The sequence below is a fragment of the Anolis sagrei genome, chromosome 1 (assembly GCF_037176765.1).
Source record: "Anolis sagrei isolate rAnoSag1 chromosome 1, rAnoSag1.mat, whole genome shotgun sequence".
Classification (NCBI taxonomy): domain Eukaryota; kingdom Metazoa; phylum Chordata; class Lepidosauria; order Squamata; family Dactyloidae; genus Anolis; species Anolis sagrei.
Genome location: NC_090021.1, coordinates 313,677,219 through 313,693,440, shown reverse-complemented (window position 1 = coordinate 313,693,440; position 16,222 = coordinate 313,677,219). Strand labels below are relative to the sequence as shown.

General features: G+C 39.9%; 1 protein-coding gene across 1 annotated transcript in view; it reads left to right on the top strand.

Moving 5' to 3' along the window:
• KCNK10 (potassium two pore domain channel subfamily K member 10) overlaps positions 1-16,222 on the top strand; it is a 97,278-nt gene that overhangs the window by 35,711 nt on the left and 45,345 nt on the right. Inside the window, exon 2 of the mRNA XM_060757119.2 lies at positions 3,572-3,909. Coding sequence (XP_060613102.2) covers positions 3,572-3,909 — 338 coding nt within the window. The remainder of the gene's footprint in view (positions 1-3,571; positions 3,910-16,222) is intronic.

The following is a 16,222-nucleotide window of genomic DNA, read 5'->3' as shown; positions in this document are numbered from 1 at the left end:
CTTTTACCCATTTTTCTTCTAAATAATACATGGAATTAACAGAATTGCACAAGTGATTGATGACACATATTTATTGTAACATCTTTAGCCATTGGGAACATTGTTGTGCTCATTGGAATACCATACAGGTGTTACAAAGAATCAGTCCCCAGATGCAATTAACTTGACTATTTCATCAGCCAAAAGCAGTCCCACACTTCCCTTTGAAATACTTTTAAATTTAAGTTGGTTAAAATTGTTCTTCATTTTAAATATTGTATTATTCTTTCATGGTTTTTTTTTTGCACTACAAATAAGATATGTGCAGTGTGCATAGGTATCTGTTAGTGGTTTTTTTAAAAAAAAAACAAAAACAAAAAAACCTATTGTCTGCCCCTCCCCTACAGGCTGAAGGAATGTGAACTGGCTTTCTGCTTTAAAAGCTATTTGGTAAGAGTTTCAGGGGAGAGGGGACAAGGCAAAGCAAGTGTAGCCAAATGTAATTCCTAACTGACCAGGACATTTCCCCACTTCGCAACCTTTTCATTTTTGACTTTTAAAAATTATTTATTGTGCACCAAAGAAGGTCAACTTACATTTATTTTTAGTAAAAAAAATTTGATTGGCTAGAAGGTCATGAAACAGGCTAAGACGTATAAAATGTACTGCTTATTACTACAATTCACCAGATAACAGTAGGTGGATCCAGGATCTACCTTCTGTTGGTACTTGTAGAGGCTTCCTCTGTCAGATTTTGAGGTATTTTCTTCTCCTGCTGTTGTTGAATTTAGAGCCATTATTATTATTATTATTATTATTATTATTATTATCATCATCATCATCATTATGCTTATTTATATCCTGCTTTTTCTCTCCATAAGGAGAATCAAAGTGGCTAACAATAAAAGCATTGCAATACAATTTAAACTTTGTAGGCAGCAATCTCTCATTTCCAAGTAAACCATATAGCTAGACAAACAGGTTTGGATTTATCTGGACTGGCAGGAAATCACCTACCTCTGCATACACATGAACAATGGGGACTGCTAATTGTTTTGGCTTGGGAAAAGGCTCAGGGCATTTGCCCACCCTTCCTGCCCAGGAAATTGCTCAGCAAGAAAGTGAATGTCTCTGGACTTATTTGGTTATGTTTTGGTAAAGAGGTTCATATTTTTTTTCCTTAGGGTACAGTATATAAAAAAGATAATAGTGATATCGAAAGTCATGAAGAATAGGTACAATTTATTAAAGGGTTAGAAATGATAGCTATTGCCAGTTTGGTCTTGATCTTTTGATGTTTTGAGTCTGCTCAAGTCTGGAAGGGGTGTTTAAAAAGGGGGAAATCATATATTTATTTCTGAGCCCTTGGTGAACTATATATCTTAGGGACAGGGTTATGTGGCTTCATAATACTGCTATATTTCACTCCATTTAGCAGGGTTTCCTTACCCTCTGTGTGTATCATTTTCAAGTGGTTGGAAGGGTTACCATAGGAAAGACGGGGCAGGAGAAGCCTCTTTCTGCCAGGCAAATGCTATTTGCCTATAACTGGATTCACTCCAATGTGAATAGGGCTCACCTTTTAAAGGAGGCTGTGGATCAATATACAGAGAAGTTGATGTCACCACTTTTTTCTTATGATACAGAGCCTAAGCACTCAAACGTAATAGAAAAATAACAAATGAACTTTTGGCACTTGGCTGGGCGTAATGGAGCCTTGCTTTCTGAAAGATGACATCACACTTTTGGGAATTGTAGTAAACCATTTATCGGAAACATCATCCAACACGCACAGGATAACCTTTGACTTCTGACATAAATTTTGACCTGTCTTGAACAAATGATTAAATTGTAAATGGTGCCTTTTGTGAATTAATAAACAGGGACACAAGTATGCAGCCCAGATAAGAGCCTCCATCCAACTGTGGCATGTCATCAGTCACAGTAGAGGATCTGGATGTTTTTCCTCTCCCTTTCATAAAGCCAGTCTTCCCCGAAATAGTGTCTTCCACCTGTTTTGAATGACAACTCCCAGCATCCCTATTAGCATATAGAGGATACAGGTTTTGGGAGAGCTTTGTTAAGAGAACAATGTTTATTTTACTAGTTCCAGATGATTGCTAACATAGCTTTTGAATGGCTATTTAATATTTTATTTTTTTAAAATACTGTATACAGTTTATACTTGTGTATTCAGAGGTGAATCTCATTCATTTCAGTGGATGTACAATTACAACTTAAAAACTTGAGCATATCTATTGTTAGTGATTTTTCAGCTCCTGCAATTTCATGGTTCAGGGTCCTGGCATGCCTAGACTCCAAAAATCAGATGAAGACATGAAGGCAAAGAACAGAAGCCTTGTTCCCTTTGGCCAAACTGGATGTCAACAGAGTCTGTGCTCCCAAAATGGGCATATGGCAACTGAAATATACAGAAGCATTTATCAGAGTTTGTCATCAATTTTAAACAATGGGTGTTTGCTGCTCTGAGCACTAATTGGCTCAGGTTGGGGCCGGGAAGGATCCAGTGGTTGACTGAGGTGTGCTGTCTGCCGCTGACTGGTCTCTGGGTCTGGCGGGAACTTTAATAAACTGTCACTGCTCAATTTGAAGTGATGGGAAATATGATGTTCTGTATATGTATCAGGTACGTATAAGCTGACAGAACAACTGAGTGCTTCATGACAGATTTTGGTACAAGTAAAGAAATATGGTCTTACTAAAAAATGGACTGAAATGTGGTTTTTGACAGTTTTAATGCATTTTATTGGTGAAAATGCTCATCATAGTTCAGTCAAATGGCCATGCTGTCAGGAATTAATGGGATTTATAGTCTAATATTTTAGAAGCCACCATGCCAGAGAAGGTTGTTGTGTAGTCAAGCTTAAATTAAAATGGATGCTTTTAGCTGCTTGAAAAATAGAAATCAATAATGATTGTCATATGAAGACAATGGGTTATCTCCACCATTTCACTACAATGCAGATTAAATCTGTGTGTGAGAGAGTTAAAAAAATAAAACTGGCCCTCCACATTAGCAGATTTGATTAAAATGTATGCTTTAGAATCTCTAGGACCAGGCCCGTAGCCAGGATTTTGTTTCGGGGGGGGGGGGGGGGCTGAGTCTGAGTGAAAGAGGGTCTACCCTAGCAAACCTTTTGTATCATTACCCCAATACCCCCATGCATATGGGATATATTGAGCATGGTGATCAGATCATGATATGAATAAACATAACAGTGTAAATAATGTACCAGTCAGGCCTTCTCGCGGACCATCATGAGAATTTCAGGGGGGGGGGGCTGAAGCCCCCCAAGCCCCCCAAGCCCCCCCCCCGGCTACATGCCTGTCTAGGACCGCAGTGCCACTCTGCGATTGATCAGAGGTTGATCAGTGTCATGCTTGGGGACCTAGATATTTCTAAAGAGGTGTTAAAAATTAGCAGGTTGTTTATTCAGTTTTTTCACTTTCACTTTCTGTGCCCCTAAATCCAGTGAATGTGAAAGGTTGACTGTAGTATGTACATTTGTTAGAAATAATTTTTATCACATAGGGATTTCACATATTACTTTGTTCTTTTTTTCCACTCTAGTAACTGTCCCGGCAGCCATTCCCCCAGCTTGTGAGCCTGAAACCAATAAGACCAGCGTACACCAGCCAGGACCACGTCTTTCTCTTTCCTCTCCACGGACCAGTGTGATTGTCAGTATGGAAGCCCCTTCACAGGGTTTACAGACAGTCATGAAGTGGAAAACAGTTGTGGCAATCTTCTTTGTGGTTGTTGCCTACCTCGTCACTGGGGGCCTTGTCTTCCGCGCCCTGGAACAGCCAGAAGAAAACAGCCAGAAGACCAGGATAGCCAATGATAAGGCAGAATTCCTGCAGGAGAACAACTGTGTTTCTCAGCAAGAGTTGGAGGCATTGATTAAGGTGAGAGAATTCAAAAGCAAAGCTGGGTTAGTCTGGGATATGAGTAGGTAAAGGGATCTTGTAGCACCTTCGAGACTGAGAGAATGGTAACATCAGCTTTTATAGACTAAAGGTTCCTCTACACTGTAGAATTATGGCCGTTTGACACCTCTGCTATTGCAGAGAAGACTAACAATCTTGTAAAACTAGTCCAGATTGTGAAATGGTACACTGGCAAACTAATTAGGGAGTTGGTTACTAAGGATGCATCTACACCACTGGTTCTTAATCTGTGGGCCATGGACCACTAGTGGGCCAAGAGGATGAAAATCTAGTTTGCAAGCCCCCTTCCTCTTTATTTACTATATTTTATTTATTTTATTACCACTCCTTTCACGCCGCCTGCCACTCCTTCCCTGTCGCTGACCATGGCATATGTTCTGTATCAGAAACTAGAGCTGATGTAGTCTATCCAATGCAATTTTCTGAATCAGCACCCCAAACTGAATCTAAAGTTGACCAAAAACTGATTCGTAACCCTTTTGATACTAACGTTGTAGAGTGCTTCCTGGTCAACTGTTCCCTGGTTAAAGTGGTCCCTGGTTAAAAAAAAAAAAGGTTGGAAACCACTGATCTACACTGTAGAATGAATGAACCTTGACACAACTTTGACTCCTATGGTCCAATGCTGTGGAATCATGGGAGTTGTAGTTTTGCCAGATTATTAGTTTACTTTGTCAAATAGAGCTGGTGCCTCACCAAACTACAACTCCCACAATTCCATAGCATTGAGCTATGGCAGTTAAAATAGCCTCAAACTGCATTCATTCTACAATGTCTGGAGTAACTTGTCAGAGAGAACAACTGGATGGCAGACCAATATAAAATAGAAAGCCAGATTTACCTGCCTGAAGAAGAGCAACTAATCCCATTCATGCATCCAGTGTAAGGGCTAAATGAAACATGGAGGAGAGAGCATTCATCACAATGCTACTGCAAAAAGTAGCAGGTTTGAAACTGAATCTCTTATGCGAATGGAGACTCTACAGAGTTTAGAAAATTAAGGGTTGATCTATACCAGTGGTTCTCAACCTGCTTTGGACGACCACTTTCAGAAATCCCAGCTAGTTTACCATCTGTTAGGATTTCTGGGAGTTGAAGGCCAAAACAACTGGGGACTCACAGGTTGAGAACCATTGATCTATACTATTCTGATCTCCTGAGGCTGATCCAGCATGATGTATGCTGGAAACATGGGATGGCAGTGAAAACAGTTGTGACCAGTTTCCATCTCAGAACCAGCCCAAGGGTTTACATAGGCCAACATAGGGAAATACACCAAATTATGGGCCAGAATTTGGAGTATCACCCCACTTTGGTTAACACAGGTCAAGTCCATGTAAAGATGGCCTTGACAGCATTACCTTGGATCAGATCCTTTTGCATTAAGTGGCTATTGTATATGTGCCTCTGGTTTTCAAGCATTCTAGTTTATGTGGCTATCTTCCACATTCGTAGGAGATTCTCTGTTCCAGATTCAAGGTGGTGTTTTGCACATTTCCCCATCTCAGGTGTTAATTTAGCTCTCACGTGGAATATCTGAATAGAGCTATTGATTATATTGTTAGTAATACTATCCCAAATGATGGTTGCCATGTAGGCAAAAAGGTTTGAAACAAAAGAGGAAATGGAGAAGAGGGAGGGGAAAAAAGGAAATGGCAAATTGTCTGACTGAACATTAATTAAATTCTGAGCAAAAGTGTAATTCTGTTGCCTAAGCTCAGGAGATAATGGATCTCTGTATCCACTATGTATAACTTTATTAACAAGGATTCAGAGACATGAGCAATTCTGGTGTCTCCGCAATCAGACTTTTAGATGACTTCTAAATGGGGATTAAAAGCCTATGGAGACAATGTGAAGCTAATATGAGGAGGCTTCCCGCTTAATCCCTTGATCTAAATTCAGCACATGGGATGGTGATCAAAAACTGTCATTCTCTAATTGCTTTGTGAAATACATTTCATCTTGAGGCAGCTCTCAGTTGTTAGTTGGCTTTATTCCTGTGACGGGTCCTTGCTAGACTAAGCAGGAGTCCAGAGTCTAAGTGGAATTGAGAGATCTGATTTTCTTCAGTGACTTTCAATGAGTTTCTTTTTGTGTTAATAAATGGTACGGTAGGGAAGGAAGAGAACGTTGTCTCCCCTTTTGCTGTTCCTGCTGTGTGAATAAACAAGGGAGCTGGCTTTCTTGCTTTTAATTTGGCACTTTCATTTTGTGTTGAAAACATCCAGGAATTGGCTTCAGCTGTTGCTCATTAGGCCAGTGTGTTGTAACAAGGAGCAGATCTTGATGAAGTGTTTGATGAAAACAAGGGCTTATTAATTAAAATTGAGTGTTTTCTACTTGAATATAAAAGAAGAGGGAGATTTCTTTTTAAAAAAGAACTAAATTCACTCGATCAAAATTCCTGTCTGTTTCGTAGACTGGAAACTGAATCACAACTGAGATTACTCAAAGAGTGATCTCATATTTGTGCATTTTCATTAAATCTGCCACTGGAACACTATGATAGGATTTGAACATCTTCCAAGACTGCATAGCTGTGACAGAGGAAGGCAGACAGAACCTAGTGGCTTAGAGCATTCAATTTTTTCAGTGGTTCAGTTTTTTTCATGGTCACTGTGCCTGTGTACATCTCTCTCCTGCCTTCACTGCCTCATCTACAATAGCATAGTTCAACAATAGGATTCCAGTCACTGGTTTTACATTTCATCCAACCGTTTGAATTAAATCAAAGAATTAGAAGAAACAAAGCCTAGTAGCTGTCTGTTGAGGTTCGAAATGTCAGGAAGTGTTTCCTAATGTTTAGGTAAGTGGTTCCCAATCTTTTTTGACCAGGGGCCACTTGACTAGGGACCACTTTGACCAGGGACCACTCTTCAACATTAGTACCAAAAGGGTTACAAATCAGTTTTTGGTCAGCTTTAGATTCAGTTTGGTTATTTGGGGTGCTGATTCAGAAAATTGCATTAGATAGACCACATCACCTCTAGTTTCTGATACAGAACATATCCCATCCAGTAGTCGCCTTCTGCTCACCCACAGAAAATCATATTTATTAAGCTTCAGCACTATAAGAGGGTTTCATAATACCACTCACTCTCATTGCAATGGTGTAGTAATGGTGAGACTGTGGACTATATTTTAGTTCTAGCAGACCACTGGTGGTCCACAGACCACAGGTTGGGAACCACTGGATTTAGGTGTTCCAAGGTGTCTCCAAGAGAGTGAGATCTTCAGCAGCAGTAGCATGCCATACATGCTCATATAATTTTTCTTAAAGAAAATATTATTTTTTACCTTCTCTAGGAATTTCTCGGTCTTCCGATATGACTGTATGGACAATTTCTGCTGGAAGCATTGGCAAATGTAGAGATTCCTGGAGAGATGTTCTGTCTAGAAATCTCTCAGTCCTCCAATATGACCTGGGGTAGCTGAACATAGAGTCACACTTGGAGAATGCAGAAATTCCCAGAGAGAAGATTTTAATCAAATATATGAATAAACAAATTTGCAGAAGTCAAAACCACAATTATGGAGGGATGATTTGATTACTAGGTTTGGTATCCAGTGACATTTGATTCCATTACTGATTATGTGACAACTGATGGGATATATGGGCTGGTGCTTGCAATTAAAGTTCTGCACATCCCAGAACCGAACCCTCGGTGGAAGCTGTGGGTTCATTGTACAAAATAATCCCAAACAAAAAAAACCCATCAGAAAGTGAGAAAGAGTTCTCTGTCTTATTTTAGGACATTTTTATTATAGTTTCCATCACTCCTGATTACACACTGGCTTGTGCATTTATAGTTCAAACATCTGGAGGACGGCGATTTGAGGAAGGCTGAATCCTCTCCATTCATCTCAAAGCATTTCTTTTCTTTTTTAGCTGTTTTTTTAAACTCATGCAGCCTGGACTACATACAGACGCTTTCACCCTTCTGCCAGAGACAGAGCATTTTGTCCTATCTTTTAACCCCAGCAAGCTAATGAATGATCACCGAGTTAATGAAGAACCAGGCAGTGTCACTGTCAAGTCAGGTAGTTTGAACAAGCTTCGGCTCAGGGGAATTTGCTTTTGTCCTTAGGCGTTCCTTTCACTGTTAACAGGAATCGTTTCTGAAAAGTAAATTAAATCGGTTTAGCCGCTTATCGTATTGAATGGCTTAGGGCCAGGGAGCGTGGAGTATTGGAATGGATTTTTGCCAGCAAAAGAAAATGTTTTTTGATTTTTTGCTGAGATGCTGGAAAATTTGTAAGGGTGACTCACAAATATATATGTTTGAAGTGTAAAAAACCCTCAAAGCTGTGGTTGTAAGTAAAGCAGGCTAAGGATAGGAAGACAGAACAGTGTTCTGGGGTACTATTGAGAAAGAAGTAATTGCTTTGCTATCATACTTCCAGGAGCCTTATTGTAAAAAATAATGCCTCCTTAAAGCTGGCACAGCAACTAACTGCACTGCACCAACAGCTGACCTTCCTGTGGGGGAAAAGCTGTATTTACAATAACAGAAAGGATATAGTAGAACACCTGCCTTAGACTACACTGGGAGAGATGCATTCAAAACTTCCTTGAGATAGTAACAGTCACAATACAGGATGTATCTACACTATAGTAGTAGTACATTTTATTGATTAGCCCACTGGCAATATCAAAACATTTGACAAACACATGCACATACCGCATACAACCCACAGTACAACATAAGTACAACATAAGTTTAAGACCCTTAGCAGACAGACACACTTTAGGCAAGGTGAAAAGACAACCAAATGAGTTTACTGAAACAAGATAAAAAAAGGGTTAACTCCACCCAGGACGATCACAAGGTAACTTAAAACAATACATTACAAAAGGAGGTCTTGCTTGTTGCAGTCATCTTTCTGGGGTCTTTGAAAGACTCTCTTTCCTCTGGTGTAAAGTGATGGATTATAAATTATTGCTTACAAACTGTCTTAATCTTTTCGCCTATAAAGCTTAGGCTGGTTAAAAGCTTCTGCTGTCCTTTGGACTGCTGGTATAATAATTCTGCTAAATGCAGCAGGTGCTAAGAATGTCTGTTTGGATTGCTTGGGCCTAGGATTCCAGATAATATCCAAGCCTCTAGTGACTGTAGAAAAGGGAGGAGTCCAGCAAGAGAGCTCTATACAGAGAAATGGAATAGACCAACTAAGACTGGCCTGTGGGGGGATTTTAAGCTCCACCCAAAAACTAATACAAAGGGAGGTCTCTACACTATTGGCAAAATCTATGAACAGGGGAAACTGAAGCAAAGGAGAGGAAAAGGCAGTGCCAAGACTTCACATATATGTTATTTTAGTATTCTGGCTGGCTAATAAAAATGTAGTTTTAATATACAGATCCCAATGTGGTTTTTGTATAATGTATGGCCCGAGGTATTGGTTTCTCTCTTTCTTGTACAAGTTACAACTAAACTTGTACAAGTGGAGGTGTGCAAGTGGTGGAGGCTCCTTCTTTGAAAGCTTTTAAACAGAGGCTGGATGGCCATCTGTCAGGGGTGCTTTGAATGCAATTTTCCTGCTTCTTGGCAGGGGGTTGGATGGATGGCCCATGAGGTCTCTTCCAACTCTATGATTCTAAACAGTACATGTGTGATATCTTCTACTTCTGACACTCAACAGATACACAATTGTTCATGTTTGATCATTGTATCCAGTTGTTCAAGTCTAGTTCTGGTAAATACCCTCCTGAGGTGTTTAGGCATTTCTGTCTTTAGATATCAGGCTGTTTGAAAAGTATGTTTAAAACAACTTCGATATTTCAATGAACCAGCTTTCTTTCTGAACTTCTATATCCAGTGTTCATTGTGCAACCATTTTTGGATCTAGTTCTTCTAGGAGATTTGGATACAGAATCGGAAGTCCACAAATCCTAGTGTGTTTTGTCAATTGAACACTAACCAAGAGATCTGATCTTGATTTTTTGTCTGCTCTAACAGGCACAGTTTTGGTAACCTGTCATTTGCCATGGAATTCAATTTTACCCAGTAGTTTTATGCCCTAACCTTGGATAAGCCATCAACTGTATATGCTCCCAGTTCTGCTCTTACTGCAGCAGCTGGGGTCCTTTTGTCCACTCCCAGAAAACGTTGCAGGTGCTGTGATTGTGATTGCTGGTTTAGGCCCCAAACTTTAGCTCTGTATGAGAGCATGGGGGTGCATCTACACTATAGAATTAATGTAGCTTGGTATCACTTTCAGTGTCCTAGTGCTGTGGAATCATAGAAGTGGTAATTTGGAATCACAGAAGTGGTAATTTTATGAAGTTTTCAGCCTTTTCTTCCTAAGAGTCCTGGTGCCTCAGCGCTGCCTCTGAAAAATCCTGCAAATCTCTTGGGAAGACAAGTGGACAAATGTCAGTGTGCTGGAAGAAGAGAAGACCATCAGCACTGAAGCAATGGTCCTCCGCCATCAAGTCCACTGGACCAGCCATGTTGTCCAAATGCCTGGCCACCATCTCCCAAAGCAGTTGCTCTATTCTGAACTCAAGAACGGAATGTTGGAGGACAGGAAAAAGAGATTTAAAGACGGGCTCAAAGCCAACCTTAAAAACTCTGGCATAGACACTGAGAACTGGGAAGCCCTGGCCCTTGAGCACTCCAGTTGTGACCAGCAGTGCAGAAGAATTTGAAGAGGCATGAATGGAGGGCGAAAGAGAGAAACGTGCCAAGAGTAAGGCGCATCAAGCCAACCCCAACCGGGACCGCCTTTCATCTGGAAACTAATGCCCTCACTGTGGGAGAAGATGCAGATCAAAAATAGGTCTCCACAGTCACCTATGGACCCACTGCCAGGACACTACACTTGGAGGAACATCATCCTCGGACTACGAGGGATTGTCTAAAGTAAGTAAGTAAGCAAGCTGGTGCCTCACCAAACTGCAGCTCTCAGGATTCCATAGCATTGAGCCATGGCAGTTAAAATGGTGTCAGATTGCATTAATTTGACAGTGTAGATGCACCCACAGACAACCAATGGACCAAGTGAGAGGTTTCCATGAATGATTTACCCACTCATCTGTGCTGATATATATTATTTAGATCTTTGCTTCTGCCAGATTCTAATGTATGCTAAAAGCTCAAGTGATAACTTCTCCTTTCCTATCTTAGCCAAATGCTGGGTTGATTATCTGTCTTAGCTGTCCTTAATAGATCTGATGGATTTGGGAGATCTTCCTGAGCCACAGAGTCTGATATTTAATTAAGCAGTGGTAGAGTTGTTGATGGAAATGGTGGGAATAAGGGTTTTACCACTGTAAGAATTCTGCTCCCCAATGATTTTTTCTCCATTCTCCAAATGTCGAATATCGCAGGATGAGAGACAATAAAAGTAGTCCACACCTACAATTCACATTTGTTGTGAGTGCATTCCCTTAATAACTTTGCCTGCCTGTTACCTTTAAATATTTAAACAGTATTTCTACATACTCAGCTGAAGTGTTAGGTTCTTGCATGGCTATGAATTCTTGGACTGAAAGAAGGTTTCATGAGAGGGGGAAGAAAATAATTCTTACAGCTGAAGTTAGTGTCCTCATTTTGTTCCTCCACCCCAGAATTATGTCCAGGAACAAGCTTCATTGTCTGCCATTTCTTCAGGTGGTTTACTGAAAAATCCTTATTTCTGATTTTTAAAATTTAAATATTTACTGTTTTTATGAGGGATTTAAAAGCAAATATTTATTTTAAAAGAGTACCTTCCTCAACGCTCACGCCAAATGAGATCCAAAGAATGGCTATTGACAAAGGTCTTCTCCCAGACTCTCTTGCACAATTTGAGTAGTTCCTTTTTTGGATTACAGTGCCATGCTGTCTGAGTTCTTTGGGAATGGCAGTTGACAAAGTAATTTTTCAGAGTTCTGCCCATTTTGAAGATTGTCCCTGATGACACTGGCACCCATTCTGTAACCTTTAAAATGCCAAGCAAATCTGAAGCTTTTTACAGCCGTGTACAAGCTTTTGTGGATCTTTCAACCACATTTATTTATTTACTATATTTATACCCTGCTGTCTCTCACCCCGAAGAAGACTCCGAGTGGCTTACAAGTGGCAACAATTTAATGCCTTGGCTTTATTATTTTATCTCTGCTTTGTTTATTTGTTTATTGTTATGTTCAGCAGTGGAACTCTCTGCCCCAGAGTGTGGTGGAGGCTCCTTCTTTGGAGGCTTTTAAGCAGAGGATGGATGGCCATCTGTCAGGGTGCTTTGAATGTGATTTTTCTGTTTCTTGGCAGGGGGTTGGACTGGATGGCCCACATAGTCACTTCCAACTATTTGATAAACTTTCATTGGTGTATTCTTATTTTATTGGTTTATTTTTGTATGCTGCCCACAAAATGACTATGTAGTGTTCTAGAAATATATTAAATACATAAAATAAAATAACGTCGTTTCAAATAAAATAAATCAACTCAGAGGTGACTTACTGCAAAATGGAAATATTCACACACAAAGATTCCATGTATACGGATATAGCTTCAATTGCAAGAAGAGATGGGAGATGAGTCATCCCTAAACTACAATCATTTATGGTAAATTCTAACTATTTCAGAACTTGAAAGGGCTGCTTGCCATGGGTGATTCGTCAGATTTGCTGAATTGCAGTTGTCTGTAATGGTAATGGTGAGGATTGCTGAGAATAGCAATTCAACAATGTGTGATGCCACACTGGTGGAGCAGGAATAGCAGAGTTATGATAAGAGATGCATTGGATTATATGAGTGCCATTATCTGAAAAACTGTGAGTTTTGAGATCTGCAGAGGTGGGCTTTTTTCTTGGCCTCATCACCATCACAAGCATGTTTGATGAGGACCTGGGGTGCATCTATACTGTAGAATGAATGCAGCTTGATACCACTTAATTTTACAGAATTATGGGAGCTGGAGTTTGATGAGGCACTAGTGCTATATGGCAGAGAAGGCTAAAGACTGTGTTGTGGCTAGAGACCACTGTGGCATGGTGGGTGGGTGATGCAAGGAGGGAACATTTGGGTGGCCACCCAGTAGCATTTGGTGATGTTGTGTGGTGGGAACTCTCCACCACCTCTGTGGTGGCTGGGGGAGTCAATGTAATAAAAAGGAAATCAACTTATTTGATATGGTGCTGGAGAAGAGTTCTGCAGAAAATGTGGAGTGCTAAAATTACAAATCAATTGGTCCTAGAGCAAATCAAGCCTGATCTCTTCCTAGAATTCAAGATGACAAAATTGCCACTGTTATATTTTGACCATATCATGAAAAGACATGACTCACTAGAAATGACAATAATGCTAGGTAAGGTAAAAGAGGAAGAGAGGAAGGCTCCCTTCTAGGTAGATAAACGCAGTCAAGCAAGTCATAACACTAAATCTACAAGATAGGAGTTCATGGTTCGAGGACTTGGAGGTTTCCCATTCATGGGTTTGCCATAATTCAAAGTCTACCTGACAGTGATTAACTACATTAACAAAAGGTGGGTTATAAATTAAATGAATTAAAAAATTAATAAATTAGAGTCCAGACTGGTGGAAGCCACTTAGGAAACCCTTGATTTTTTAAGGGAAGAAGGAAGACAAATGCTTCCTCCTGAGCAAAGTTTCTTGAAAATCCATTGACTTTCATTCCTCTTCATACTAAAACCTGCTGCTCAGATTGAACTGTCTGATGCTAATGTGTTCTGCCAGGGGCATTTGTGCTTGGATGGGGAACCTTTTGTCCCTTATGTCCTTAATAAAACCATCAATGTCATATCCCTTCTGAAGTTATCAGACCTAAGGTTATCTAAACCATGCAAGGCAGAAAGTGTGTGCAGATGTCATTTGGCCTTTAGGTCACACTGCAAGTGCTGCATGGACACATGGTTGATTTCCTTCATGAAAATCAATCCGTGAAATGAAGGCAATACAAAAACTTGAAAAGCAGAGGAGAATGACTAAGGCAAGTATTTATGGACACCCTTGAATGAAAGAGAAAGAAAACACCAAATGAATTGCATTACAGATTTGAGAATATAGAAGAGGTGCATTTCAAGGTTACATCTAACCTGATGTGTCTCCTTCAAATGGAGTTCTATATTGATGTAATGGAGCCAGAGTACAATCTTCGCACAACTCTTGGTGCTGGTGCAAAAATGTAAATGGTTGTGTGATTCACAAAAGTTTTCCTTTTTAATGCTCTATATTGGAGAATTAGTGCAGTTTGATATTATTTTAGCTGTCATTGGCTCAGTGTTATGGAATTATGGGAGTTTTATTTTAAGAATGACTTTAGTCTTCTCTCCCAAAAAGTGCTGGTGTCTCACCAAGTCTTAAGATTCCACAATGAAGTCCAGCTGATTGCCTCAATGAGGTTGAGAGATGGCTGGACGCAGAAATAGAAACTTGAAGTGTGTACACTCATTTGAATTCCTTTAACATCCAAGGCTTGATTAGGAGATAATATCTATTTTTTGTCTCAAGACCCCCTCATCCTTGATTTTCCCGGAATGCTTCGTCATTGCCAAGGACTAAGGCAATTGAACCAAACAAGGACTCATTAGTATTTCCCAATATGGACATGGGCTCTCTGGGGATCGCCTTTCCACAGGAAAGCCATCTTTTCACAGACAATAAGGGCGCGGATCCAGGCCAGCCTCTCAGATGGTCAATCAGGAAGGGAAGCAGGTGGAGTGGGAAATTTGAATAACTGGCATGTGTATAAAACCTCATGTCTCTGCATTTCAAGTTAAGCTTGTACATTTTTGCATCAGCCATACTTGCATACTTTCTGGCCAGACTGAATAAACCTCTGTGGCTTGTCTTCACCTAGAATCATAGAATCAAAGAGTTGGAAGAGACCTCATGGGCCATCCAGTTCAACCCCCTTCCAAGAAGCAGGAATATTGCATTCAAATCACCCCTGACAGCTGGCCATCCAGCCTCTGTTTAAAAGCTTCCAAAGAAGAAGCTCCACCACACTCCGGGGCAGAGAGTTCCACTGCTGAACGGCTCTCACAGTCAGGAAGTTCTTCCTCGTGTTCAGATGGAATCTCCTCTCCTGTAGTTTGAAGCCATTGTTCCGCGTCCTAGTCTCCAAGGAAGCAGAAAACAAGCTTGCTCCCTCCTCCCTGTGGCTTCCTCTCACATATTTATACATGGCTATCATATCTCCTCTCAGCCTTCTCTTCTTCAGGCTAAACATGCCCAGCTCCTTAAGCTGCTCCTCATAGGGCTTGTTCTCTATGATCATTTTAGTCGCCCTCCTCCTAGTGAGCGTGTTCTTCAACCTGGAACTTCAGGCTTTAGAATTAATGCATACCAGGGACCAAGCTGTATTAATTCTACAGTGCAGGCACACCCATAGTAACAAATTTCCTAATTTATTTGGCATTTTACTAAATTCACAATCTGGATTAGTTAGGTTTAAAACATCCTGGTGGACTGTCAAGAGAGTTCTAAATATACAAACATAAGAAAAAACACATTCAACACTTTTTTAGTGTTTAGGAGCACAAAAAAAAACTTTATTTGACAACTGGCACATACTGAATGCTTTAGTTAGGAACAGTTTCAACATTTCATAGCTGGCTATGGAGTTACATGAATGTAGCTTGGAAGCTTTCCTGTGATTACATTGACAGCAGTGGGGACAAATGTAACATACACTTGAGATTAATTAAAAAGGATGTGATTGTCAAAGCTGAAACTATAAAGCTAGCAAGTAAAATATTTAATTGGACCACTAGCATTGCTGACTCAATTATATGAACTCTCCACTTAACTCCATTTGTGTTTCAAAAGCTATGCTAAATCATGTTAAACCATCTAATTTTTACTTCCTCTATATTACTAGAATGTTAAAAGCTAGGATACTGCCTTGACTAATTTTCTCTAAGCGTGTAAAAGGTCAAATTTAGTAGTTGCATTTTTGAAATGAAGTTCAGTTTAAAACTTTCCAGAACCTAGATGATATAATTGTAAAAGTCATTCCAAAAAAAGTATTGCCTCAAGTGATAGACTTTAAATCTAATCTTTAAGCATTTTTGTAATTTATATTTTAAAGTCACCAAAAGGTTAATTGAACTTGGTTAGAGTTAATTTAGTCTGAGTCCAAGACAATTCAAAGAGAATTCTCATTTCCAGCTTTAAGAAAAATCCTAACCTTTTAGAATTCATCACCAAAATCTTTTGATTGAGTGGCCCAGAATTAGTTAAAAAACAGCAGGTGAATGGCACATAATTGCAAAAGGCAAGGAAATTGTGTTTGCCTAGGCCTGCATATTTTTATGTCTTTA